General features: G+C 39.2%; 1 protein-coding gene across 1 annotated transcript in view; it reads left to right on the forward strand.

Moving 5' to 3' along the window:
* Positions 1 to 331: 331 nt before the first annotated feature.
* The window catches only part of BPTF (bromodomain PHD finger transcription factor), a 192,208-nt gene continuing 166,308 nt past the window's right edge, over positions 332 to 26,231 (forward strand). Inside the window, exon 1 of the mRNA XM_036758225.1 lies at positions 332 to 1,046. Within this exon, the coding sequence (XP_036614120.1) occupies positions 332 to 1,046 (715 nt within the window). The remainder of the gene's footprint in view (positions 1,047 to 26,231) is intronic.

Below are 26,231 nucleotides of genomic sequence, written 5' to 3' on the forward strand. Positions count from 1 at the left end.
CCCCCTAGAGGCGGCTGCGCGGAGTCGGCCTCGGCCTCGTCGGCGGGGGCGTTCACGTGACCGCGCTCCAGGCCTGCTGCCGCTGTCGGTTCCCCCAGTCACCGAGCGAGAGGGAAGAAACAAGATGGCGGCTGGAGGCGATCGGGAGCGGGGTGCCGGCAATTCGGATTGAGCCTTCTCCCTCCACCCGCTTCCGCCGGCCGGGCCCCCCCCGCCCCGACCCCGCGGGGCTCCCCACCCCGCCCCCAGCGGCTCCCCACCGCCGCCCCTTGGCCGGTCCCCCTCCCCCCCTCGGCTTTCCCTTCTCCCTCCCTCCCTTCTCGGCTCCGACATGAGGGGCAGGCGGGGCAGGCCGCCCAAGCAGCCCGCGGCAGGCGCTGCGGAGCGCGGCGCCCCGGCTCCCCCGCCGCCGCCGCCGCCGCCACCGCCACCGCCACCTCCGGCCGGGCCCATCGGGGGGCTCCGCTCCCGGCACCGAGGCAGCAGCCGGGGCAGGTGGGCCGCCGCCCAGGCAGAGGTGGCGCCCAAGGCGCGGCTGAGCTCCCCCAGGGGGGGCGGCGGTAGCCGGAGGAAGCCGCCGCCGCCACCGCCGCCGCCGCCGCCGCCGGCCGCCCCCCCCAGCAGCAGCCCCAGCGCCGGCGCCCCGGGCCGGGGGGGGAGAGGAGGCGGGGGAGGCAGAGCTGGAGGCGGGGGTGGCGGCGGCGGCGGCGGCGGCGGCGGCGGTGGTGGTGGTGGTGGTGGTGGTGGCGGCGGCCACCTGGCCCGGGCCACCCCGTCCAGGAGGAGCATCAGCAAAGTGGTGTACGATGACCACGAGAGCGAGGAGGAGGACGAGGACGAGGACATGGTCTCCGAGGAAGAGGAGGAGGAAGAGGGGGACCCCGAGGAGACGCAGGACTCCGAGGAGGAGGAGGAGGAGGATATTATGGAGGAGGACGACGACGACGATGACTCCGATTATCCCGAAGAAATGGAAGACGACGACGATGCCAGCTATTGCACCGAGAGCAGCTTCAGGAGCCACAGCACCTACAGCAGTACCCCAGGTATCCACCCAGCCCAGCCGCATCAGGGGCTTGCCTTTCCCACTCTCCACCTTCTCTCCCCCCCTCCTCCACTCCCTCCACCCCTTACCCCCTCCACACCGAAGAGACACACACAAACACACACACAGACACACACGCACTCACTCTCTGTCTCCCTTGCACTGTGCATCCTGCTCTAGCGTCAACCCCCCCCCCCACCTCACCCCCAAAGAGAGGGGAAATGCAATTGCACATCAAGTGGCAAAAAACTAGATTTACAAGAGGAAAGAGGTGCATTGTTCAAAATGGAGATTGCATTGTTGCAGTTTGCAGGCCACACTCTGTCTCTCTCTCTCCCACTTTCCCCCCACCTCCCAAAATTTGAGCCAGTGCAGTCTTTCCTCAAGGCAGGATTGAGACTTAAGCATACACGTAGCCTTTGCCTTCCTTTTTTTTTTTTTTTTTAAAGTAGACTTGTTTTGCCCTTTTTTTCTTTTAAGGTAAAGAAGCCTCTTGTGTAGCTAGCCACTTTGCATGGCTTAATGTGAATTCTCTTTAGTGTTGGAGTATCATCTCTTAGCAGCGATCTTTGGTAGGGAGTTGTTTAGGGTGTAAACATGTAAATAATGTTGTTTCTACTTGTGCTTCTTTTCTTTTTACATTTCTTGCTTTGTGTGGTTTTGTAGTTGTCTCAAGGAATTAGCTCGACCACTTGTGCTGTTGGGGGAAACCTTAATTAGCCGTAGTGTGTTTGTTTTCATTCTTTGTGTGTTAATGGGCACATGCAACAGTTGCCCTTAGGTGGCTACTTTAAAAAAATAAAAATCAAACCAAAAGGGTACATTTAGTTAAAATTCAGTTTCGTAAAATCCCAGATGACAATATCTGTCTCTCTCAATCTCACCTAAGCAATGTATTGCTTAGAAGCACCCCCGTGTTCCTTGGGGAGTAGAGTTTCGTGTCACCTGTTGCAGAAGATGGAGTTGATCATTTAAAGTAAATATTGAAGATCAGCTCTTGGATCAATTTCAAAAAATAACTGAAGGACTTATTACAATGTAGATTTTTTTTTCCACCTTATGTTACTGAGTTTGAAAGTTCAACCTCCGTCTGTAATAGGCTTCTCCATGGTAACTCTTACTCTCCTGTTTTCTCTAGGAAGTTTCTTCAGACCGATGCTGAAATGCATTTAGTTAAAAAACACAATTGTAGCTTTGTGCTAAATAATATAGATGCAGTTTACTCAGTTGTGGAAAATGTATTTAAGGCTTTTTGTGGCAACCTGCCTTGTTTTTCTTCAGTAATTTTGGCAATTGGAATCAATTAGTATCTTTTTTAAAGACTCCCTCCCACCCCCCCAAGTATATTTCATAACATATTTCTAATTTACAAGAATAAGATGCCTTTTATTTTTTATCAGTGTTTATAGATAAAGTGTTCAAGTGGTATGAAATACTTAAATTTTGATTTCTCAGCTTGTGATACTTGGAGAATTATGAATATGGCTATTCATCTAGCTGATCCACACACTCGTATTGCCTCTAAAGAAACTCATAGATTGGGTTAAAGATGCCATTTCCTGCCTCGAAGCAAGGAAATGTTGATTTTTTTCTCTTTTTTTTCTTTTACTGAGAGGAAAAAATAATATTAAGCATTTATCTCTTGAAAATATTAGTGATATGTAAATTTCAGTTTTGTCACTTGGTATGCAACTCCTAGACTAACAGCATTCACCTTAAGAAATCACAGCTTGCTCCAGCTCTCTCTCTATCTCTCTCTCTCCCTCTCTCCCCCCCCCCTCCCTCTCTGCCTTTCTCCCTCCTCCCTCTCCCTCTCCCTCTTCCTCCTTTTCTTCCCCCTTCTTCTCTCCCCCCCCTTCCCTCTCCCTTCTCTTCCTCTCCTCTCTTTTCTCTCTAGCCTTTTTCTGTTAAGGACCACACAACTGAATGAGCCATGCAGACTGAATAACACTCCTTTAGAGAAAGTTTTTTAAAGTTAGAGTTGAGACATTTTGGCAAGGCAGTTTTAGCTTGCTTGAACGCCTATTTTTGAAGGCTAAGTAAAGAGGAGTTATATCTACTCCCTTTAATTAATTTTAAATGTCATCATCCACTTTAACTTTGTCTTAAACTCATGGGTATATTATGTGCCTTTTCATATGGTAGTAGTTAAAAGTCTGTACTTGGTACAGACTGGTAGTTCAGTCTGTTTAACGTAAAAGTTTTGATCATCTTACAGTGAGTACCATAACCCTGTATTTGTTTTGAATTTTGAAAACCTGTTTACAAATACTAATATCATTTTAGTTTTTAATATAAAGTTTGACTTGTAAATGGTTTGAAATAGCACAGTTGCTATATTACTTCCTAGAGGTTTTTCCTCTTCCTTTTTTGGGATATGGTATCTGGTTTTTAATGCTTTCAATTTGAAGCAAGATTATTTCTAAAAAGCATTCTAAAATTATATATTTTGTGTTTTTAGCTTTTAGAATGATCTCACTTACAAAGGAGGATAATTGCGTGCCAAGTTTGTGCTGAATGACTGGTTTTACATACTTTACTGCTTTTACATCCTGAGAAGAAGGTAGTCAGGTTTTTGCATTCTTTAATGATTATTGGAAAAGCTGGCTTAAGAATACGTGTAGAAAAATAGGTGAGAGATTTGGATCTATTTCGTATTTCTAAAATTTCTAAAAGAGAAATAGACTTTTTTGATATTTAAGAACAAAGGTAGGAGCAGCTGGGTGGCGCAGGGAGTAGAGCACCGGCCCTGGAGTCAGGAGGATCTGAGTTCAAATCCAGCCTCAGACACTTGACACACTAGCTGTGTTACCTTGGGCAAGTCACTTAACCCCAATTGCCCTGCCTCCTGCTCTGTCCCTCCCCCCAAAAAGAACAAAGGCAGCATTAATGTATAATAGAATTAGGAGCAAAACTTAGTTGAAGAAGTTGTTAGTGCAGGAAATCAACTGACAGTCATCTGTAGGTAGAATTGGTTTTGTAGTGAGGTTGTGCAAAAGAATTGCATGGGGTTACTGACTTTGCCTTCTCCATCACCAAGCCAAAATTCAGTAATAGCAATTGAGAGTTTTTCTTTTATAGATAGAAAAGAGTGAGTTCCTATACCCATACTATAGTTAATAGTGTTGATGTAGATTTAGCCTCCTTGAGGCATTGTTGAGACCTAGAAACAGAGATGATCTAGCCTGGGAGCGTTGGCCAGGAGAAGTGAGGGGACATTTGTACTTCTTTTTGACCCTAGGATCATAGATTTAGAAATTAAAAAGGACCCTAGATGTCATCTAATCTGATTCCCTCGTTTTACAAGATGAGGAAGACTGAAGTCCAAGGTCATCTTAAATACTAAGTACCATCCTGTGATTCTGATTTCTGTTTTGGCTACACCTACTTCACCTAGCCCATGTCACACAAAACTTTCAGAATAAACTTGACATCCTTTTACAGTAGGGCTATATAAAAACTATTTTGCATAGGCATTTGCCAAAGTTATAATATACACTCTAAAAGTAATCTCTAGCTGATTTTTGTTAAAGTCTATTTGAAATTAAATGTTTCTTGTACCCAGTGTATTTGGAGTTGTTGAAAATTCATACAATGAATTTTGAAATTCAGAGTATCAGAATTTTTAGAAAAGAGGAACCAAAGGAAATACTGTTTCAGAGCTGTTAGAAACTTTTTTTAAATAATTAGGTAGTAGAGCTTGTTCACAAACAATGGGGCTTCTGGCTTTTAAAAATCCAGATTCAGCTTTATCTGGATTGATTTCTAATTTGGAAACACCCTTATTCTACAGTTCTAACCAATTGCTTTTCCAAATTTATTCGATTATAGATCCTAAGCCCTGAAGTTACAGGATACTACTAAATTGATAATTTGCATAATTTGAATTAGTAATACTAAGATAAATATTTGTCCCCTCAAGAATTAATGTCTCCAGACATTAATATAGGATGGATTCCCTTGGTGTACTCCTGGTGATTTTTTTTTCCCTCTAGACGTTATTTTATGTCTCTGAAGAAGTAGGCCTTAGGAGGTACAAGAAGACAGCAGTGGTGGAAAGTGTTTGAAGGGCCACAAAGCTGCAGGGCCTCAACGTTCTAATAAGTTCAGAAGGAACATGGTGCAGTGGAAAGAGTAGAGTCTGAGAAGTTGTGCTCAAATCCCTGCTGTGCTGCTTAAGTACTTGTGTGACTATAGGCAAATCACTTGACCTCCCTGGGCCTCAGTTTCTTCATTTGTAAAATGAGGGGGTTGAATTGAATTAGATGACTCTAAAGTTTCATTCCAAATGTATGACCTTCGTGAACATCTATTATGTATGTATTGGCCATTGTCATGTCTTTATGAAGCCTAGATTTGTAGCTCTTTTCTTGAGGGGTTGGGGTAAGAGCATTGTTTTATGGTACTGTGTGTTTCTGTCTTCACATTAGTTGTGCTATGAAAATATAGGGATATATTTAAAGGACCCTACATGAGTATGCATAAAGGTGCAGAATACTTTGGCTAGGGGTCCTGAGCTCCGTTTTCTACTGTGTTTTCATCCCATTTGGCCTTCTGTGTGTACTACTACACTTGTGGCTCTCTGCTTTCCTGTGATAGCAGATCTCCATCTGTGGAGTTATATGAGAGACAACCTAGAAAATAAATCCTAGCAAAAGACATAAGACTTCTCACCTGGAATGGGCTCTCCACTTAACCAAATCCTTTAGGGCTCTAGTCAGGGCCCCCTGCCTCCCTGACTGCAACACCCCACTTTGTTTTTAGTGGTTTTTTGCAGTGTTTTCCCTATTCACCTTCTTCCTCTTAATTTCCCCTACCCAAGATAGAAAAAGAAAAAGAAAACAGTCTTTGTAACAAGTATGCATAATCAAGCAAACCAATTCCTACCTTCATCGTGTCCAAAAAGATATGTTTCAGGCAGCCACTTGAGTCCATCACCTCTTTGTTGGAAGGTAGGTAGCATTCTTCTCATTGGTCTTCTCTAATCATGATTCAGCCCAGTTTCATCACTCCTTCAGTAAACCCCAGTTTCATTCACAATTACATTTGAAAGCACATAGTTCAGTCCTAGATTATATACCATTTTGTGGGATTTAATTGTTTGGTGCTTAGTGGTCTTTTCTCCTCAGGTAGATTGTAAACTACTGGAAGGTGTGAGGTGTGACTCCTTCCTTTTCTATTCCACGATTCTAGGCACATAAACACAAATAAACATTGGTGAAGCTTTAAATTTGGAATAAGTAGGCCTCCATTTTGATTGCCTGCTTAATACCAGTGTGACATTAGGCAAGTCGTTTAGCTTCTCCAAACCTCAGTTTTCTCATTTATAAAATAAGGGACTTGGACTACATGATTTTTAAGTTCCCATCTAGATTAATGACTCAATGAAATATTTTTAGACTGTTTGATGTATGTAAAATTCTTCAAAAATGATTAAAAATAAAATGAGAAAAAATAATTAAAATGTGCAGGACTTAAACATAATTTTTTAACTTTTTATAAGCATTCAACCATATTTTGCTTACTGATAAGAGTACTAAAATAAAGCACGGGCTCATTTTAGATATAATGAAAAACATTACTTTTTTTTATCTATTACAAAATTTGCAGCTAAATTTACCATGGATATTTTAAGCATATCATTTTAAAGTCTTTTCCTATTTGTGTCCTGCTAGCCATTTTTTTCAACCTCCATGAGATATCTTGTAACAGTTTTTTTTTTTCCTTTTTATTTTATTGCCATCACTGTCATACAGATCCTTAACTGTCCTGGAATATTGCAAAATGTCCTCTTAAGCAGTGTCCAGGCCTTCAGTAGCTACCTCCCTTCCATCCAAGCTAAACACCTTTGTCATATATTAATCTTTCATTTAATCACTCCATTTTTCCATTCAAAGCCCATTAAGGGTTTCTTGTTGCCTATGAAATAAAATTCAGATTCCCTACTGTGACATTCAAGAGTCTCTATAACTTGGTGTCTTTCTAGGTTTGTATGACTCCCTATTAGTCCCATAGCCAAATTGGACTTCTTGCCTATCTGTGTCTTTTCTCTTTTCTCCTTACCCTTGCCCCTAGGTTCTGTGACTTCAAATGTTACTGGTTTACACATTGCTTTGGCACTTCTTATAATGGTGTTTGTTAGTGTTTTGTCACCTTATTCAATGAAGGCAGGTACTATGCCATATTTAAACTGTATTGTCCTTTAACATCCAGCACAGTAGCCTGTACATAGTAGGCACGTATAATTTGTTGAATTGAAACAGCATTTATATAGTGGAAAGATCTTGGGATTTGGTGTTAGAGTATTTGTGTTCAGACCTCAGTCCTCAGCCCTGTTACTTGGAGCAAATCATTTATTTCTTTTTGGCCTAATTGGAGTGAGTTGGATAATCTTTGAGGTCTAAATGGATTGGATGATGGATCAGATGATCTTTCAGGTCTACACCCATGATCCTGTTGGGAGTAAACAGAAAATACCAGTTTTAGAACTTTTAAAATTTAAAACATCATTTCAATTTTTGGAGCTCTCATAAAAATTTAAAGTGAAAAGATCTGATATTTCAAAAGTACAGTGCCAACAGAATGCAGACTCCTTGAGTACCAGAGAACATCTCACTTTTGTTCTTGTATCTGCAGTAGCTAGTAAACAAATGAACAAGCATTTATTAAATGCTTACTATGTGCCAGGCACTGTGTTAAACTGTGAATACAAATAAAAGCATAAAATCGTCCCTGCCTTTAAAGAACTCACAGTCTAATGGGGGAGACAATATGTGTAAATAGCTGTGTACAAACAAGATATATTGTAAGTAAATAAAAGTAAATAAATTGGAGATAGTCAAGGTTAACATTAAAGGAAACCTAGCATTATGGAAGACTGGGAAAGACCTCTGCACTTCTTGCAGAATGTTGGTTTCCTGCAGGAAGCCAAGAGGCAGAGACAAGGAGAGAGCATTCTAGGCATGGGGTATAGCTATTGAAAATGCATGGAGTCAGGCTATGGAGTGTTTTTTGTGAGGATTAGCAAGGATGCCAGTTTCCACTTTCACAGGGTCATATAGTATGTGGAGAGGAAAGTAAAGTGTAAGACTGGAAAAGTAGGAAGGAGCCGTTTATGAAGGGTTTTGAAATCCAAACAAAGCATTTTATATTTGATTCTGGAGCTAACAGGTAGTTATTGGATTTTATTGAATAGTGAGAGGGTTCACTTTGATAGCTGAGTGGAAGAAGCACTGGAGTAAGAAGAGACTGTTGGAGTAATAGTTCAGGCATGAGACAATAGGGCCTTGACTGGGGTGGCAGAAGTGTCAGAAGAGAGAAGGTTGTATACAAGAGGTGTCTTTACCGTAGACAGAACCTGGTAAAAAACTGGTTATATAGGAGTTGAGAGAAGAGTGAGGAATTGAAGACAACACCTGCATTCCTAGCCTCGGTGACTGGGAAGATGTGCCCTCAACAGAAATAGCGAAATTAGGAAGAGGAGTTGGTTTGGGGGAAAGCTAATGAGTTCAGTTTTGGACATGGTGTATCTATGGGATGTCAGACTCAAGATGTCCAAAAGGCAGTTGGAGAATTTAGAATGTAAGTTAGGAGAGAGATGAAGACAGGATAAATAGACCTGAAAATCATTTGTATTGAGATGATAATTGAAACCATGGAGCTGATAAGATCACCAAGCAAAATAGTATAGAGGGAGAAGAGTAGAAGGCCCAGGAACAGAGCTTCGGAGGATACTGATTTTAATGGGTGACCTAGATAAAGATCCATCAAAGGGAACTGAGAAGGAGTAATCAGATAGGTAGGAGGAAAACCAGGAAAGGGAAGTGTCAAAAAAAAAAACCCTTAGTAAGTAGAGTATAAATGAGAGGAGACCGATCAACAGTATCAAAGGATACAGAAACCTCAAGAAGGATGAGGATTGAGAAAAGGCTATTAAATTTGACATTGGTAACTTTGGAGAAAGTACTTACAGTCGAATGATAAGGTTGGAAGACTGACTGAAAAGAGTTAAGAGAGTGAGAGGAAAGGAACTGGAGGCATCTATTTTAGATGATTTTATCAGGAGTTTAGATATAAAAGGGAGGAGAAGTACAGGTGGGATGAGAGTTGTCAGGAATGGAAGACTTGAGTGTTTTGAGAATGAGGGAGACTTGGGTGTTTTCGTAAACAGTAGAAAAGCAGCTTGTAGATAGGGAGAGATTGGAGTTAATTGGGGGGGTGGGGGGAGGAGGGGAGAAGAGGGAATTCTCAGCAAAAGGCCTAAATTTTTTTCAGTGACATATGAAGTAAGATTCTCAGTAGAGAGTGTGGGTGGTAGGGAAAGCCATGAGAGGCTTAAGGAAGAATGAAAAGGGTCAGAAAAGCCAAACAATTAGGTAGAAGGATTGCCTAGCATGTAAATGCTTAATAAATGCTTGTTGATCTACTGGACTATTTCTACTTAAACAAAAATTACTATAAAGAAAATCTCTGTATGACAAGAGCTGTAGAAGCTCCAATGTGGTAGAAACGGGCTAATCTATCAATCAGCAAGTGTTTTAAGCATCTGTTCTGTTTCATGCCCTAGGCACTAGGGATAGAGGTACATACCAGCCCTGTTCCCCAGCGAGCTTTCATTCTAATGGAGGAGTCATCAAGTACAAACACATACAAATGCACACACACACATATATATGTATACATATGTGAATATATGCAACATACAAACACAAAATAGTTAACATAGGGTAGTTGGGAAGGAGGGCATTAGCAGTTTGGGAAACAGGAAAGGCATCTTTTACTTTTTTTTTTTAATTTATTTAATATATTTAGTTTTCAGCATTGATTTTCACAAAAGTTTGAATGACAAATTTTTTCCCCATTTCTACCCTCCCCCTACTCCAAGATGGCGTATATTCTGGTTGCCCCGTTCCCCAGTCAGCCCTCCCATCTGTCACCCCACTCCCCTCTTATCCCCATTTCCCTTCTTGTAGGGCAAGATAAATTTCTATGCCCCATTGCCTGTGTATCTTATTTCCCAGTTGCATCCAAAAACTTTTTTTTGTTGTTGTTGTTTTTGAACATCTGTTTTTAAAACTTTGAGTTCCAAATTCTCTCCCCTCTTCCCACCCCACCCACCCTCCCTAAGAAGGCAAGCAATTCAACATAGGCCACATGCGTATCATTATGTAAAACCCTTCCACAATACTCATGTTGTGAAAGATTAACTATGTTTTACTCCTTCCTAACCTATCCCTCTTTGTTGAATTTTCTCCCTTGACCCTGTCCCCTTTAGAAAGTGTTTGTTTTTGATTACCTCCTCCCCTCATCTGCCCTCCCTTCTATCATCCGCCCTTTTTTATCTTCTTCCTCCTTCTCTCTTGTGGGGTAAGATACTCAATTGAGTGTGTATGGTATTCTCTCCTCAGGTCATATCCAATGAGAGCAAGATTTACTCATTCCCCCTCACCTGCCCCCTCTTCCCTTCCTACAGAACCACTTTTTCTTGCCCCTTTTATGTGAGATAATTTACCCCATTCTATCTCTCCCTTTCTCTCTCTCTCAATATATTCCTCTCTTATCCCTTAATTTGATTTTATTTTTTTAGATATCATCCCTTCATATTCAACTCACCCTGTGCCCTTTGTGTGTGTGTGTGTGTGTGTGTGTGTACATATATATATATATACCTACACATATACATACATATACACACACATATGTATATGTATGTATGCACATATATATTTATATATATATGCATATTCCTTTCAGCTACTATGATATTGAGGTCTCATGAATCATACACATCATCTTTCTATGGAGGAATGTAAACAAAACAGTTCAACTTTAGTAAGTCCCTTACGATTTCTCTTTCTTGTTTACCTTTTCATGCTTCTCTTGATTCTTGTGTTTGAAAGTGAAATTTTCTATTCAGCTCTGGTCTTTTCACTGAGAAAGTTTGAAAGTCCTCTCTTTTTATTGAAAGTCCATATTTTACCTTGGAGCATGATACTCAGTTTTGCTGGGTAGGTGATAATTGGTTTTAATCCTAGCTCCATTGACCTCTGGAATATCGCATTCCAAGCCCTTCGGTCGGTCCCTTAATGTGGAAGCTGCCAGATCCTGTGTTATCCTGATTGTTTTTCCACAATATTCAAATTGTTTCTTTCTGGCTGCTTGCAGTATTTTCTCCTTGACCTGGGAGCTCTGGAATTTGGCGACAATGTTCCTAGGAATTTTCTTTTTGGAATCTATTTGAGGAGGCGATTGGTGGATTCTTTCAATTTCTATTTTACCCTCTGGCTCTAGAATATCAGGGCAATTCTCCTTAATGATTTCTTGAAAGATGATATCTAGGCTCTTTTTTTGATCATGGCTTTCAGGTAGTCCAATAATTTTAAAATTATCTCATCTGGATCTATTTTCTAGGTCAGTGGTTTTTCCAATGAGATATTTGACATTGTCTTCCATTTTTTCATTCCTTTGGTTCTGTTTTATAATATCGTGATTTCTCATCAAGTCACTGGCTTCCACTTGCTCCACTTGCTTCAGTGGTCTTTTGGACCTCCTTTTCCATTTGGCTGATTCCGCCTTTCAAGGCATTCTTCTCCTCCTTGGCTTTTTGGAGCTCTTTTGCCATTTGAGTTAGTCTATTTTTTAAAGTGTTGTTTTCTTCAGTATTTTTTTCAGTATTTTTTTGGGTCTCCTTTAGCAAGTCATTGACTTGTTTTTCATGGTTTTCTTACATCATTCTCATTTCTCGTCCCAATTTTTCCTCTACTTCTCTAACTTGCTTTTCCAGCTCCTTTTTGAGCTCTTCCATGGCTTGAGACTAGTTCATGTTTTTCTTGGAGGCTTTTGCTGTAGGCTCTTGCACTTTGATGACTTCTTCAGGCCGTATGTTTTGGTCTTCTTTGTCACCAAAGAAAGATTCCAAAGTCTAAGACTGAATCTGGGTGCGTTTTCGCTACCTGGCCATGTTCCCAGCCAACTTACTTGACCCTTGAGTTTTTCATTGGGGTATGACTGCTTGTAGAGCAAAGAGTACTTTGTTCCAAGCTTGAGGGGATGTGCTGTTGATTTCAGAGCTATTTCTATATAACCAGCTCTGCCACCCCAGCACTCCTCCTTCCTCAAGAACCACCAACCCGGACCTGACCAGGCTCTTCACTTCTATTCTGATCCGCCACTTAATTCCTCCTACCATGTGGACCTGGGGCTGGAAGTAACTGCAGCTGTAGTTCTGTAGCTGCACCTCCCCCGCTACCCCTGGGGCGGTGGCTGAACTGTGAACTCTGTCCCCCGCAGCTTTTCCCACTAACCTTCCCTGTTGTCTTTGGTGTTTGTGGTTTGAGAAGTCTGGTAACTGCCACAGCTCACTGATTCAGGGTGCTAGGGCCTGTTCTGCCCGGCTCCTGCTCTGGCTGGTCCGGCTGCCTCCCACGCTGAGCTCCGCTCCCCTCCACTCCCTGCACGATAGACCTCATCCAGCGACCATCCAGGCTGTCCTGGGCTGGATCCCTGCTTCCCTCTGCTATTTTGTGGGTTCTGCAGTTCTAGAATTTGTTCAGAGCCATTTTTTATAGGTTTTTGGAGGGATGTGGTGGGGAGTTCACGCAAGTCCCTGCTTTCCAGCTGCCATCTTGGCTCCACCCCCGGAAGTCCAGAAAGGCATCTTTTAAAAATTGGTGCATGATATATAGAGAACTGAGTCATATTTATAAGAATACATGTCATTCCCCAATTGATAAATGATCAAAGGATATGAACAGGCAATTTTCAGAGGAAGAAACTAAAGATACCTATAGTCATATGAAAAAATGCTCTAAATCTGTTGATTAGAGAAATGCAAATTAAAATAACTCTGAAGTACCACCTTACACCTATCCAATTGGCTAATATGACAAAAAAGGAAAATAATAAATGTTGGAGAAGATGTGGTAAAACTGGGACACTAATGCATTGTTGGTGGAGTTGTGAACTGATGCAACCCTTCTGGAGAGCAATTTGGAACTATGCCCAAAGGGCTATAAAACTATGCATACTTTCTGGTCTAGCAATACCACTGCTAGGTTTAAATCCCAAAGAGAGCCTAAAAAGTGAAAAAGGAACCACATGTAGAAAAATATTTATAGCAGCTCTTTTTGTGGTGGCGAAGAATTGGAAAATGAGGGCATGCCCGTCAGTTGGTGTAATGCCAAGCAGGGTGGGACTTTTTGCTGTTTTTTGTTTGAGTGTTTCTCAGCACTAAGGCAATCAAGTGCTTTTGATTGAGTCTTGCCTTTGTTTCAATCAAGAGTCTGATTGAATCAGAAGTCTTTGGTGACCTACTTAAATCACAAGAAAGTCACATGAGTTTGAGTCACCTGGTAGCAATGCCCTCTGACCCCGAAGACTGACCCTGACTCTGAGGTCAGCATTTTGCTTGGGGCTCACTGACTTGAAGAGTTGTCCATGTGATTTGACCAGATGAGACTCTGGGTAAGGAGCCCCCTGGCTTTGAAAACCCAGGCATTGGTGCTTCTCTCTCTGTTAACTATGTATTGTGATTTGGTCAGACAAATAGAAGCCTGTCTGTTGGTTTCTGTTATTCTCTCTTCTTGTAATTCCTGTTTGTAATTTCTGTTTGTATTTTCTTTGAAAGCTGAGGGTGCTGACTATTGTGCTTTAAGAAATGACGAGCAGGTAGATTTCAGAAAAACCTGGAAAGACTTATATGAACTGATGCTGTGAAGTGAGCAGAACCAGGAGAACACTGTACACAATATTGTACACACAGTAACAGCAACATTGTGTGAGAATCAACTATGATAGACTTAGCTCTTCTCAACAATACAATGATCTGAGACAGTTTCAAAAGACTTATGATAGAAAATGCTATCCTTATCCAGAGAAAGAACTATGGAGTCTGAATGCATATTGAAGCATACTATTTTCTCTTATTTGTTTTTTCTTTCTTGTGATTTTTCCCTGTTGTTCTGACTCTTCTTTCACAACATGACTAATATGGAAGTATATTTAATATGATTGTACATGTATAGCCTATGTCAGATTGCTTGCCACCTTGGAGAGGGGAGGGGAGTGGGAGGGAAGGAGAAAAAAAATTTTGGAACTCAAAAATTTTACAAAAGTGAGTGTTGAAAACCCTGGCATCTTTTTAAAAATAATACACTAATTTATTTATTTTTAGTTTTCAACATTCACTTCCATAAGTTTTAAATTTTCTCGCCTTCCCTTCCCTCCCACCTCCCCAAGACAGCATGCAAACCAATATAGGCTCTACATATAAATTCCTGTTAAACATATTTTCACATTAGTCATGTTGTACAGAAGAATTAGAACGAATGTGAGGAGTTTTATAAGTCATGAGAAAGAAAAAAAACAAGACAAAAGAAAACAAAAAAAGAAAATAGTTTGCTTCCATCTGCATTAAGGCTCCATGTTTATTTCTCTGGATGTGGATGGCATTTTCCATCATGAGTCTTTTGGAATTGTTTTAGGTCCTTGCATTGCTGAGAAGAGCTAAGTCTATCAAAGTCAGTTATTGCACACTGGCTGTTACTGTGTGCAGTGTTCTCCTGGTTCTGCTCACTTCACTCAGCATTAGTTCATATAATTTTTTCCAAGTTTTTCTGAAATCCACCTGTTCATCATTTCCTATAGCACAATAGTATTCCATTACATTCATATACCACAACTTGCTCAGCCATTTCCCAATTGATGGGCATCCCCTCAATTTCTAGTTCTTGGCCACCACGAAAAGAGGTGCTATAAATACTTTCATACATGTGTGTCCTTTTCTCACTTTTATGATCTCTATGGGATACAGCCCTAGAGGTAGTATTGCTGGGTCAAAGGGTACGCATGTTTTTATAGCCATGGGGCATAGTTCCAAATTAAAGGAAGAGAGAGACTATGAGGGAGAACTAAGGAAAATACATTTCAAATATGGGAGATGTCATTGCAAAGACAGAGAGACAGAAGGTGGAGTATCTTGAGTGAGGATCAAGGAAAAGGCCAGTCTGGTTGGATCCCAAAGTGTGGGAGAGTATTGTGAATGAATATCTGAAAAGATAGGTTGGAGCCAGGGTGTGTAGAGCAGAGGTGTCAAATACACATGTGGCACCGGTGGCCCACAACATTCTTGAGTGCTGCCTGCCCAGACCAGATTAAAATGTAATTGGGAAATACTTAACAAAATAGAAATGCAGTAAAATATGATGTTAATATGTAGGTTTATAAGTCAATATGCCACCTGCAGGAATGCTTATGTACAATTTAGTGGTCCTATTTCTATTTGAGTTTGACACCACTGGTGTAAGGCTTTAAAAGCTAAATATAGAGATTTATATTTTATCCTAGAGGCAATGGGAAGCCTGTCAGTTGAGGCTGGTTGGTTGAGTCACATGGTCAGATTTATACTTAAGGAAAATTAGTTTGGTATCACTGTGTATGTTGGATTAGAATGGCTCACTCTTGAGGTAGGGTGACCGTGAGGAGCCTGTTGGAGTAATCCTGGTGAAAGGTCATGGGGGCCTGAACTACGGTTTTAACTGTGTGAGTGGAGAGAAAGGAGTGGATTTGAGAGGTGCTGTGAAGGTAGATAGAAAGATTTGGCATTGTTTGATTATGTGGGCTATGGAAGAGTGAACAGTTTAGAATCATAACCAAGTTTGTGGCAAATATGAAAGTCATCGGAAGGATGGTGGTGCCTTAGATACAAATAGCAAAGTTCGGAAGTGGGGAGGATTTAGGAGGAAAGGTGATTCGTTCACTTTTAGACATGTTGAGTTTCAGGGATCAGCTAGTTTGAAATGTCCACCAGATAATTGGTAATGTGGAACTGAAGCTGGGAAAGAGACTGGATTGGATCTGTAGATAACGGCATCATCTGCATAGAGATAATAGTTAATTCTATAGGAGCTGATGGCTGTTACTGAGTGAGAGCACAGAGCAGGGGTTCTTAAACAGAATTCCATGTAGTGATTTCAGGGAGTCCAATGAATTTGGAATGGGAAAAAAAAATACACCTTTATTTAAATAAAATTGGCCTCATTTATAATCCTCTGTATTTTATGCTTTTGAAAACATTAATTTGTGATTATGGATAATGAGAAGGGATCCCTAGAATTCATCAAACTGCCAAAAGGGTCCATGACATAAGAAAACTTAAGAATCCCTGGTAGAAAGAGAGGAGAGGGCCTTGGACAGAACTTTAGGGAACATCCACAGTTAGGGGTGTTGTGTGTATGGGGAGACTGAGGAGGTCAGTTAGGAGAGAAGGTCAAGAAAACCCAGAGAAGAAAGAGTATCAAGGAGGAGATGGTTATTATATGGGCTGGTTTCTTTTAATTTTAAAAAATTTTTTCTGAACCTCAATACCAAATAAAAGGGCATTTTTCATATACATAGTAGAACCGAAAGGATTGCATGGGACACATTACCAGATTGTGAAGAAAATGTGAATCATTAATATGTAAAGGAAAGTGTTTTCAAAAGACTATTCACATTTAAGATTATTGTTATTATTTATTTCAATCAATATTTAACACAAGATTCTCATACTGCAAAAATCTGATAAGTATTGGGATTTAACCTAAATTAGATTAAAACTGTTTGGGCCACCACACTATCCAGAAATCTATTTTGATTTTTGATTGTCCCAGGGGATCTTGAAGAATTTCCTCCAGCTCTGCAGCTGCCACAGATATTTTCTATGTAAGAATTTCTACTCTTTAAGATCCCTGCACCTGGAGTCAAGTAGAGCTTTTTGGTTTCCATATTGGCAAGCAAGCAGATGGTGTGGTAGGCACCAACAGCTAGCTCCATGACTGACACAAGATTTAACTTCAACAAATGTTTTTAAATTTTTGTTTTATTAATTTATTTTCTATTTTTGTTTATCCACGTTTATAGATAGATGGGGTGGCCATTTTGTGCACGTATATTCAAGTCTTGAGAATTGAAGATTTGCAAACTTTATTTTATTGAAGGGTGAACAGGAATCCAAATCTGAGGGGAAATGTTACTTTCTAGCCACACAGTTTTAGAAATCTCTTCTCTAGCACTTCTCCTTTTATGAACTTAAGGTGTCCTGAGATATCAAAGTGGTCCTTTTCAATTTTAAGCTTAAATTTCTGACACACTTGGCTATTTCATTGTTTTCTGGCACCTCCAGGAAATATTGAACTGAAAGGAAAGAAGCTGAAGTTCAAATGAGTCAATGTTGGTTGTTGCTTAGGACAGGAAGAAGGACTGGACCTACGACTTATGTCCTTGGCATAGGAAACTCAGTCAGGTGGGCACCCTTGGCAACTTATGAACAGCCTGAGAGAGGTGCCTAGAGCACTGAGAGCAAAAGAGTCACTAAGGTCACAAAGCCAGTATGTATCAGAGGCAGGATTGGACCTCACTCAGGGCATCTCTCTTTGCCTGTGGTACCATGCCGCCTCTCATTCCTGCTGTGACTCTTGTGAAACATTTGAAGGAGGGAGAGGGTTGAACAATTAAAATTACTTTTTGTTGGGCCATTTAAATTCAATTCAAGGTGACAATGGAAATGTACCTTCTCTCTCCTGTATTATTACCAGTTATTTCCGTATTTTTATATTTCGAGGGAGGCAGTGTATAGCATGCTGGCTCTGGTTTAACCTCCTCCCCAGGCCTCAGTTTCCTCATTTGAAAAAATGAGAATTGTACTAGCTGGCTTCTGAGGTCTCTTCCAGCTCTAAAGTCTATGATCCTGTGATTTATCTTGTTTGCATACATCTTGATTTGAACTGGGTTCTTTGGAATGGGGTTCTTATGTTATAAATGAAGCAGGAAAAAAAGAGGAGACAGGTATAGGGAAGAGCCACATGAAATAGTGTCTGAGAGGGCTATGGTTTAGAATGGCATTATTTTACTTTGTAAGACATGAGCATAGATCTGGTGATTTATAGGTTAAAAAAACAACAGTAGGAGAGGATGGGATATTGTGTGTGTATATGAGTAAGTGACAGAAACAGACAAAGGCTATACTATTAAAAACAAAGAAAAAGTCTATTAAAGGGCTTGATGTGTAAAATCAATTTCATTCTATAGTATTGTAGGTTTTTCTCTCACCAAACTTTGAATTCACCTACAATTAAAATTAAGAATGGGGAACATAAAACTTTATTTAGCAAATACAACCAATAATAAAGAAATAAGATGTTTTTTAAAATTTAGGCAGAAATCAACAAAAAGCAAAATCTAGAGAAAAATATAGAGTGAAAAGGGGTAAAGAGCCACCAGAGGGATAAGATGATACAAGGCCAACATTTCCTGCTTTCCTTATCTCTTCTTCTCAAAGACCTCCGTCCACTCTGCAGTCCCATTCCTCCCTCTAACTAATTTGAATCTCCGTGTTGACTCAGAGCCTAATTAGTGGCAAGGGTACCAAAACCTTCAGCTTTTCATCGCCTTCATCTGGCTAAGGGGCCTGGACCTTCCAGGAGTTTACCTCTGAGTGTCTACTGAAGGTCTCCTCTTCTCAGAAGTTCCCAGCTCAGTGAATTGTGCTCTTATCTGACAGAATTCTCAAAAAGAAGAGCAGGGACTCTGTCTTACCCATGAGAATTCATTTATATATTCACAAGTTATATTTATTGATCTTAATGTCTAGAGATAGGGGCAGCCGTCATATACTTAATTTTTAAAAATTTGCCGCTGTTCCCATGACATTAAGCTAAGGACTAAGTTCAGCTGTTGACTCAAGTAGAGAGGACATGTGACATTTAAAATTAGGAGGTTGGTGAAATTGAATAAGATGCCAAAGGAATACCCTTGGTTGAGAGATTTTGAAACTAAATTTTTGAACCGATTGTTAAGGTATCAGTATACCTCAAATTGATCAAATTAGCCAAGTATTCCTATTTTTCAATTACAAAATCTTTCTCTAGCCTTTCTGGTCAAATTGTTAGATATAAAATATTCAGAGAAAATGATGTATCTATCTGATGGCCAGTATTCTATAGAATTATCATTGTTAATATATTAAGTTCCCTGTAGATTTACTAAGAACATTTATTTATTCCATTTCTACATTTGTGTGTTTGAATTTTCAAATTAGTATACCTGGGAGGAAATGTGAACTGGTATATTAGAGCTGAGTATAACCTGTGGCCTCAAGGCCACATGTGGCTCTGTAGGTCCTTGGGTGAAGCCTTTTGACTGAGTCCAAGTTTTATAGAGCAAATTCTTTTATTAAGGGGATTTGTTCTGTGAAGTTTGGATTCAGTCAAAGGGCCACACTTGAGGACATAGAGGGCCATATGTAGCCTCCAGGCCGCAGGTTCTCCACCCCTGAACTAATGGTTCTAATTTTTCTCAGTTCTGAAGTTTTATAAAATTGATACAAAAGTGGTTATGAGAATATTCTTATCATACTTTATTGTTCAAATGGAACAGGTACCTTTAGAATTCAAATATTAATAATATATCTGGAATTTCTCTTTTATATACTTATTCCCTGCCCTGCTAGTGCTATAGTAAGGTTTAGCTTTAAAAAGGTACTTTTTCTAAATTCTTGCCAATTCATACACCAAACAGTTTTTCACATATTTTGGTTTCTTAAAAAAAATACTTTCCCATCTAAGGACCAGTCTACACTGTATTAACAAGGTACAGAATTAAGTAAATATAATAAAAACTCCTAATTCCCTATATATTTCTGATTGCTGACATTTACATAACATTTTAAAATTTGTAAAGCACTTTACATACGTAATCTCATTTGATCCCACAACAAACAACCTTTTAAGGTGGGCATTGCAGATATTAACCTCATTTTCCAGGTGGAGAATTAGGGCTCAAATGATAAATAATTTGACCAAGGTTACACAACTAGAAAGTGTAAGCTGCAAGATTTGAACCTAGATCTTTCCTGATTGTGAGGCCAATACTGTTTCCATCATGTACTGCTTCTTAATCTCTGTATTTATACATCTGAGGTGCACACACACATTTTGGCCTAAATTATCCAGGTGATTGCTGTAGGTCCTTTCTCTTTTGTTGGAAACCTGCAAGCTTGCCTTCTTTTACAAATGTTATCTGAAATTACTTGAGCAAAATTGTAACTCTTCTTTAGTTTGAAAAGTAAACTAATTAACAATGTACATAGATAAGTACATAGCATTTTTATATAGCATTTTAAGGTTTGCACCGTCTTAAAAAGATAGTATTTCATTTAATTCTCACAATAACCCTGTGAGGTAGGTGCTGTTATTATTCCTGTTTTATAATTGTCAGAATTTAGCAGTTAAGTCACTTGCCTAGAGTAACAGAGTTAGTAATTGTCAAAGGTAGGATTACAACGTGAACCTTTGGGATGCCAATTCTGCACCAGTTTACCAGTGGGTCTCAAACTTTGTGGTCTCAGGATCCTTTTACCCTCTTAAAATTATTGAAGACCCCAAAGAGCTTTTGTTTAGAGTGTGTCTCTGTGTGTATCTGTGTGTGTGTGTCTGTGTATACATATATAATACATATGATGATATTTACCATCTTAGAAATTAAAATGGACAAATTTAAAAATATTAAATTCATTAAAAACAATAGCCCATTACATGTTAAAATAAATATTTTATGAAAAATAATTATCTTTTCAAACAGGAAAAAATTTAGTGAGAAAAGTGGCATTGTTTTACATATTTTTGCAAGACTTTAATACCTGGTTTAATAAGAGACAATTCTCAAATCTACTTCTTTGTTCAATCCTTTCTGATTCTTTTTTTTTTTTTGGTTGAAGTATATGAAGAAAATCTGGCCTTATAGAGTCATGTATTTGGAAAAGGAAGGAGTATTTTAATAGGCAAATAATATATTATTATGAAAAGTGTCCCTTTTGAATGAAAATCTTAGGGACCCCTAGAGGTCCATAATCACACTTTTAGAATTGCTGTTGTCACTTTGGTTTTAGATATAAATTTCAGAAAAGAAGGCACTGTCTCATGTTCTTTGCAGCATATACCCATCACATTAGTAATTTAAGGATTTTTTGTTGTTGTTGTTGTTTAGTCATTTCAGTCTCGTCTGACTCTATGTGGCCCTATCTGGGATTTCTTGACAAAGATACTGGAGTAGTTTGCCATTTTCTTTTCCAGCTTATTTTACAGATGAAGAAACTGAGGCAAATAAAGTTGTAACTTTCTTTCTCAAAGTCACATAGCTAGTTACTATCAGAGGCTAGATTTGAACTCATGAAAATGTCTTGAAAATGAACCTGTAATACTATAAAAAAGGAAAATATTGAATGTTGGAGGGGATGTGGGAAAACTGGGACACTAATGCATTGTTGGTAGAGTTGCTAGTGCATTGTTGGTGGAGTTGTGAACTGATCTAACCATTCTGGAGAGCGTTTGGAACTATGCCCAAAGGGCTATAAAACTGTGCATACTCTGATCTAGCAATACTATTGCTAGGTCTTTATCCCAAAAGCATCCAAAAAAACGGGGAAAGGACCTTGTTGTACAAAAATATTTCTAACAACTCTTTTTGTGGTAGCTAAGAATTGGAAATCAAAGGGATGCCCATCAATTGGAGAGTGGTGGAACAAGCTGAGGTATATGATTGTAATGGAATGTGCTGCAAGAAATGACAAGTAGGATGATTTCAGAAAAATGTGGAGAGACCGGCATGAATTGATGTATAGTGAAAAGAACAGAATCAGAACAACACTGTACACAGTTAACAACAATATTGTTTGATGAAGAATTGTGAATGACTTAGCTATCCTCATCAGTACATGATCCAAGACATTCCCAAAGGACTAATGATGAAGCATATGATGTGCCACCAGATAAAGAACTGGTTTGGATTGAATACAGACTGAAGTATGCTATTTTTCACTTTTATTCAAGTCTTCTTGTACAAAATGAATAATATGGAAATGTTTTATATAATTGCAAAAAAAATAAAAGAAAATGAGCCTGACTTCAGGCCTGGCACTCTATCTACTGCACCACCCAGCTGTGGATTACACTTATGCAAAAATTGTTTACGTTCAGAAGATAAACATACTGAAATACTTGTCTAGAGTTTTCTGAACCCATATTTATATTTTAGTTCCAGATGTACTGACTAGTGTCAACCTGAAAGTTTGGTTAAGAGAGGCAAACATACTAGGCGATATATAAATTCATATTGTTTTATTCCCTTAAAGTAACAGAATACATGCATGCAGGGAGACAGATAAAATTTGACTGATAAAAAGAATGAGAAGGCTTAAATACATTGCAGAACAATCCCAACTCAGGATGTCTATCTCACTCAGATTTTTGGTCCCCATATGTGTTTAACCATACCATGAGAAAGGAAGTTTCTTAGTTGAATAAGTTGTAAATACAGTAAGACAAGACAGTTGACAAAGTTGTCATTTGGAAATTATCATCCTAGCATATCTGTGTTTCTCCTGTATAGCATATGTCCGTAGGATAACAAGATAAGCCTAGGCATCCTGGCCTTTGTGGTTACAAACAGGAAGAGTACTCCTGGTCAGCCTCATCTGGTTTTAAAGTTGCTGACACAGGAAAGGGAATTTTTAGAGCAAAGCAAAGAATGGTTGATTAGTACAGGCTTTGGCCCTTACTGGGGTTCACATGATATTAAATGATTATCACTAGCCTTGTATCATTTTCCATACTCACATTCCCTTTCCATACAACACTCCAAATTTCACTATTTCGGTTGATGACACCACCATTCTTTTAGTCACTAAGTGTTGTAACCTTGGAGTTATCCTTGACTCTTCCCTCTCCTGTCCACCCCCAACCAATTAATTGTCAAGTCTTTTCTACTTCCACAACAGCTCACATCTGTTCCTCTCTCTTTATTTACACAATCTCTTATCTTTCTTCTTTTCTTGCCCTTAATCACCTCTCAATGGGGAGGTTTGCCATCCTCCAAAAAAATTGATATTTCTAAAATACAGATCTGGTGCTCTCTCTGTACTCCAAAATATTCAATGGCTTCCTCTTGCCTTTAAGGATAAAATTCAGAATCCTCAGACTAGCATTTCAGACCTTCCATAAGCTGGCTCCCACCTACCTACTTCATATGACTTCCCTTTGAATACACTCCCTTCCAGTCCTACTAGCTGCCTCTGCCTAGTTATTTCCTGTACGTGACATTCCATCTACCACCTCCATGCCATTTCACAAGTGGTCCCTTATGTTTAATTTGTACTCCCTCTTTACCACCTCAGAAAAACCCTAGCTTCTTTCTGAGCCATCGCTTAGTGAGTTGAGTTCTACATTTTCCTATTCCTCACCCCCAGTTATTAGCACTTTCTCTTTGAAATTACTTTGTACCTACTTTGTATTTACATGTATACTTGTATCCTCTCCTCCCTCTCCTGAGGAAGACAGTAAGTTCCTTGAGAGTCATATTGTTTCCTTTTTGTTTTTGTATCCCCTGGCCTAGCAGTATCTTGCTTGTAAGAAGCACTTAAATAAAGGCTTGTCGAGTTGAATAGAATTTATGACCTTGGGCTAGACACTTGGTCTCTGTAGGTCTTGGGTATTTTTTTTCCTTCTATAAAATAAAGAGATTGGATTAGATCAGCCTTTCCCAAATGAATTTGGCCACTGGTAACTTTTAGCCAAGAAAAAGGTGTCAAAACAATTACTGGGATTAATTCCTGTTACCTTTGACTTCCTCTTTCTCTTTTGAAACCCCCCTCCTGTTTAAATGACTTTGGGTCCAGAGATTTGGAAACTTTGTGTCAGGGACTACTTTGGCAATCTGGTAAAGCCTACAGGCCCCTTCTCAGAATGATGTTTTTAAATGCACAAAATAAAACATAGGATTGCAAAGGAAACTAGGCATACTGAAATATAGTTATCAAAAATATTTTTAAAAAATAAGTTACCGGACCTCCAGGTTAAGAACTTTGCTGTAGACTAAAAAGGTTAAAAAGATTAAAAAATGGTAGTGGCCAGTGTTTAATTTTTTAAAATTTCATATTTTTAAAGAAATATTTTCCATTTTCAGGCATCTGATATGTCAGTTATCCAATTTCAAAAACAATAGATTTTTATTCATTAAAGTAGTAAAATTTCAAGTTAAGTTTCAGAAATGTTTTTTAGATATGACTTCAGGAGCACTTAGATTTTCAAAGCAAAGGCAGAAATATTGATTTTGAAAATTGAAAAGATTTACATAGCAAATACTTCTTTTCCCCTTATATCAAAATACAGCCTGGATTGTATAGTTTTACTTGATTATCCCTCCTCCTCCCATTTTGCTTATTTGATCACATTTTTTTTAAGTTTGTGAAATTTCAAAAGGGGTTTAGAATATCCATTGAGTATTTACAAAAAGTAAGCAGAGTTTAGATATCGAATATCAATATGTTTTTATGTGAAAGAACCAGGAAACTCGATTCTATCTGAATGGATCACTTGTCTTTTGTCAGATGTTTGACAGCATTACCCAGTATGGTTTTCCATGCATGACTTTTAAAGAAGACTACGCACTTCCCTTGCTGTGTAATACTTCTAGAGTTACTGTTCTGTGTCAATATCCACATACCATTTTGAAGTGAAGTTGATTTTAATTCACATTTTTTCCCTTTCTGTCAAATGAAGGCAAGAATTTTGCAATATTAGAAACTTGAGTTCTGGTGAGACTTGAAAAATTCCTATGTATTATGTTGGTGAGTTGGTGATAGCCATCCTTGCATATCCTCTTCACTGGAGGAAAGTAGATGTGAGTAATTGGAGAGTACGATTAAAGGACTCTTCAACTACTCTCAAGTTAGAGGGGGAGGTGTTGCAAATAGGGGACCAGTATAAATTCAGGGAAGTAGTACATTAACTGAAAATATTATTTCACTTTAATAACAACAGTGAAGCAACTTACAAGCACCAATAACCAATTTTCCCATTAATCTAACGGTCTTCTCAAGAGAAATGATCATACTTCTTGTACTCAATGATTCTTTGATCTCAGAGCCATTTGATGTTCTCTCCAAAGATGTAGATTGCAACCCATCCCATGCTCATCCTTAGCCATGATAGGATCATAGACCTTATAGATCATCTAGTCCAAAACTCTTCCTCATTTTTATAAATTAGGAAACTGAGGCTCAGAGAGATGGAGTGATGAATCCAACATTGCCCAGAGAGTAAGTGGCAGATTGAGGATGTGACCTCAACTTTTAACATTACTATTCACTGTTCTCTCAACTGCGATGCTTCTCATGTTGTCCCATAAATTCACCACAGGAGGTCTTCTTTCCTGGAATGAGGAGTACTAGAGTCCTTTGTTGATTTTTTTTTTTCTGATGTAACAAGAATACCATGGAGGACTTTGGCTGTCCTTTCATCTCTCATCTTTGGTACATGACCATTCCATCTGATTTTTCTGTTACAGATTCCCTTGATGGCATCCTTTAGTGCTGTTTTTTGAAGTTCTTCATTTGTTATAGCTTGCAGCTTACTTGCACCTACCAAACACCTCTCTACTGCTCACTGTTTGATCCTAATTTTCAGGTGTTAAGAGATTGTGTTCCATCTTTGCAGCCATTTTATTACATTGGTAGAATATTGGTATTAAAAAAGTGGACTTTTTCTGGGTGAAATTTGGGTTGATTAAAGAAACTGCAATTCAGCCTACCCTCTTCTTTAATTTCTGGCCCAACATGTTATCTGTTCTGTCCCAGATGTGTGTGTGAAAACACATGCATTCACGAATGAGCCAGCTCCATAGGTTGTTTATCCAGTTGCATTTTATAAAATGTGGATGGATATTCTTCCTCTACTTATTTTTTTCTGTATGGATAGTTAAGGGAAACTTTTATTTTAGTGTTTACAAGTCTCTTTCGGTTAGCTTTAAAGTGTTCTGTGCTTAATAAGTGATGACATCTGTAGAACCTTATAGGGAATCCTCTCTTCATCTTGGACTCTGAGCTGTATCTCCGTCCATGACAGTGGCCAAGACCTTTGGCAAGTGTACCCTTGCTTTTTTATGCCTCATCTGATGTTAGTTATCTTTGTTGTTATAACTATTAAGGAATTTTGAATGATTTTAATTTGAGGATAGGAGACAATTTTTTGGAAAAGTGGTGTTTTGCCCTAGTGAAGCAAATGCCTTTTTACAATCAGGATCTTAGATTTAGAATTTGAGGACTTTAAAGTCAGCCTAGTCCAACTTCCTCATTTTATAGATAGAAAATGACTTCGGA

The sequence above is a fragment of the Trichosurus vulpecula genome, chromosome 4 (assembly GCF_011100635.1).
Source record: "Trichosurus vulpecula isolate mTriVul1 chromosome 4, mTriVul1.pri, whole genome shotgun sequence".
Classification (NCBI taxonomy): Eukaryota; Metazoa; Chordata; class Mammalia; order Diprotodontia; family Phalangeridae; genus Trichosurus; species Trichosurus vulpecula.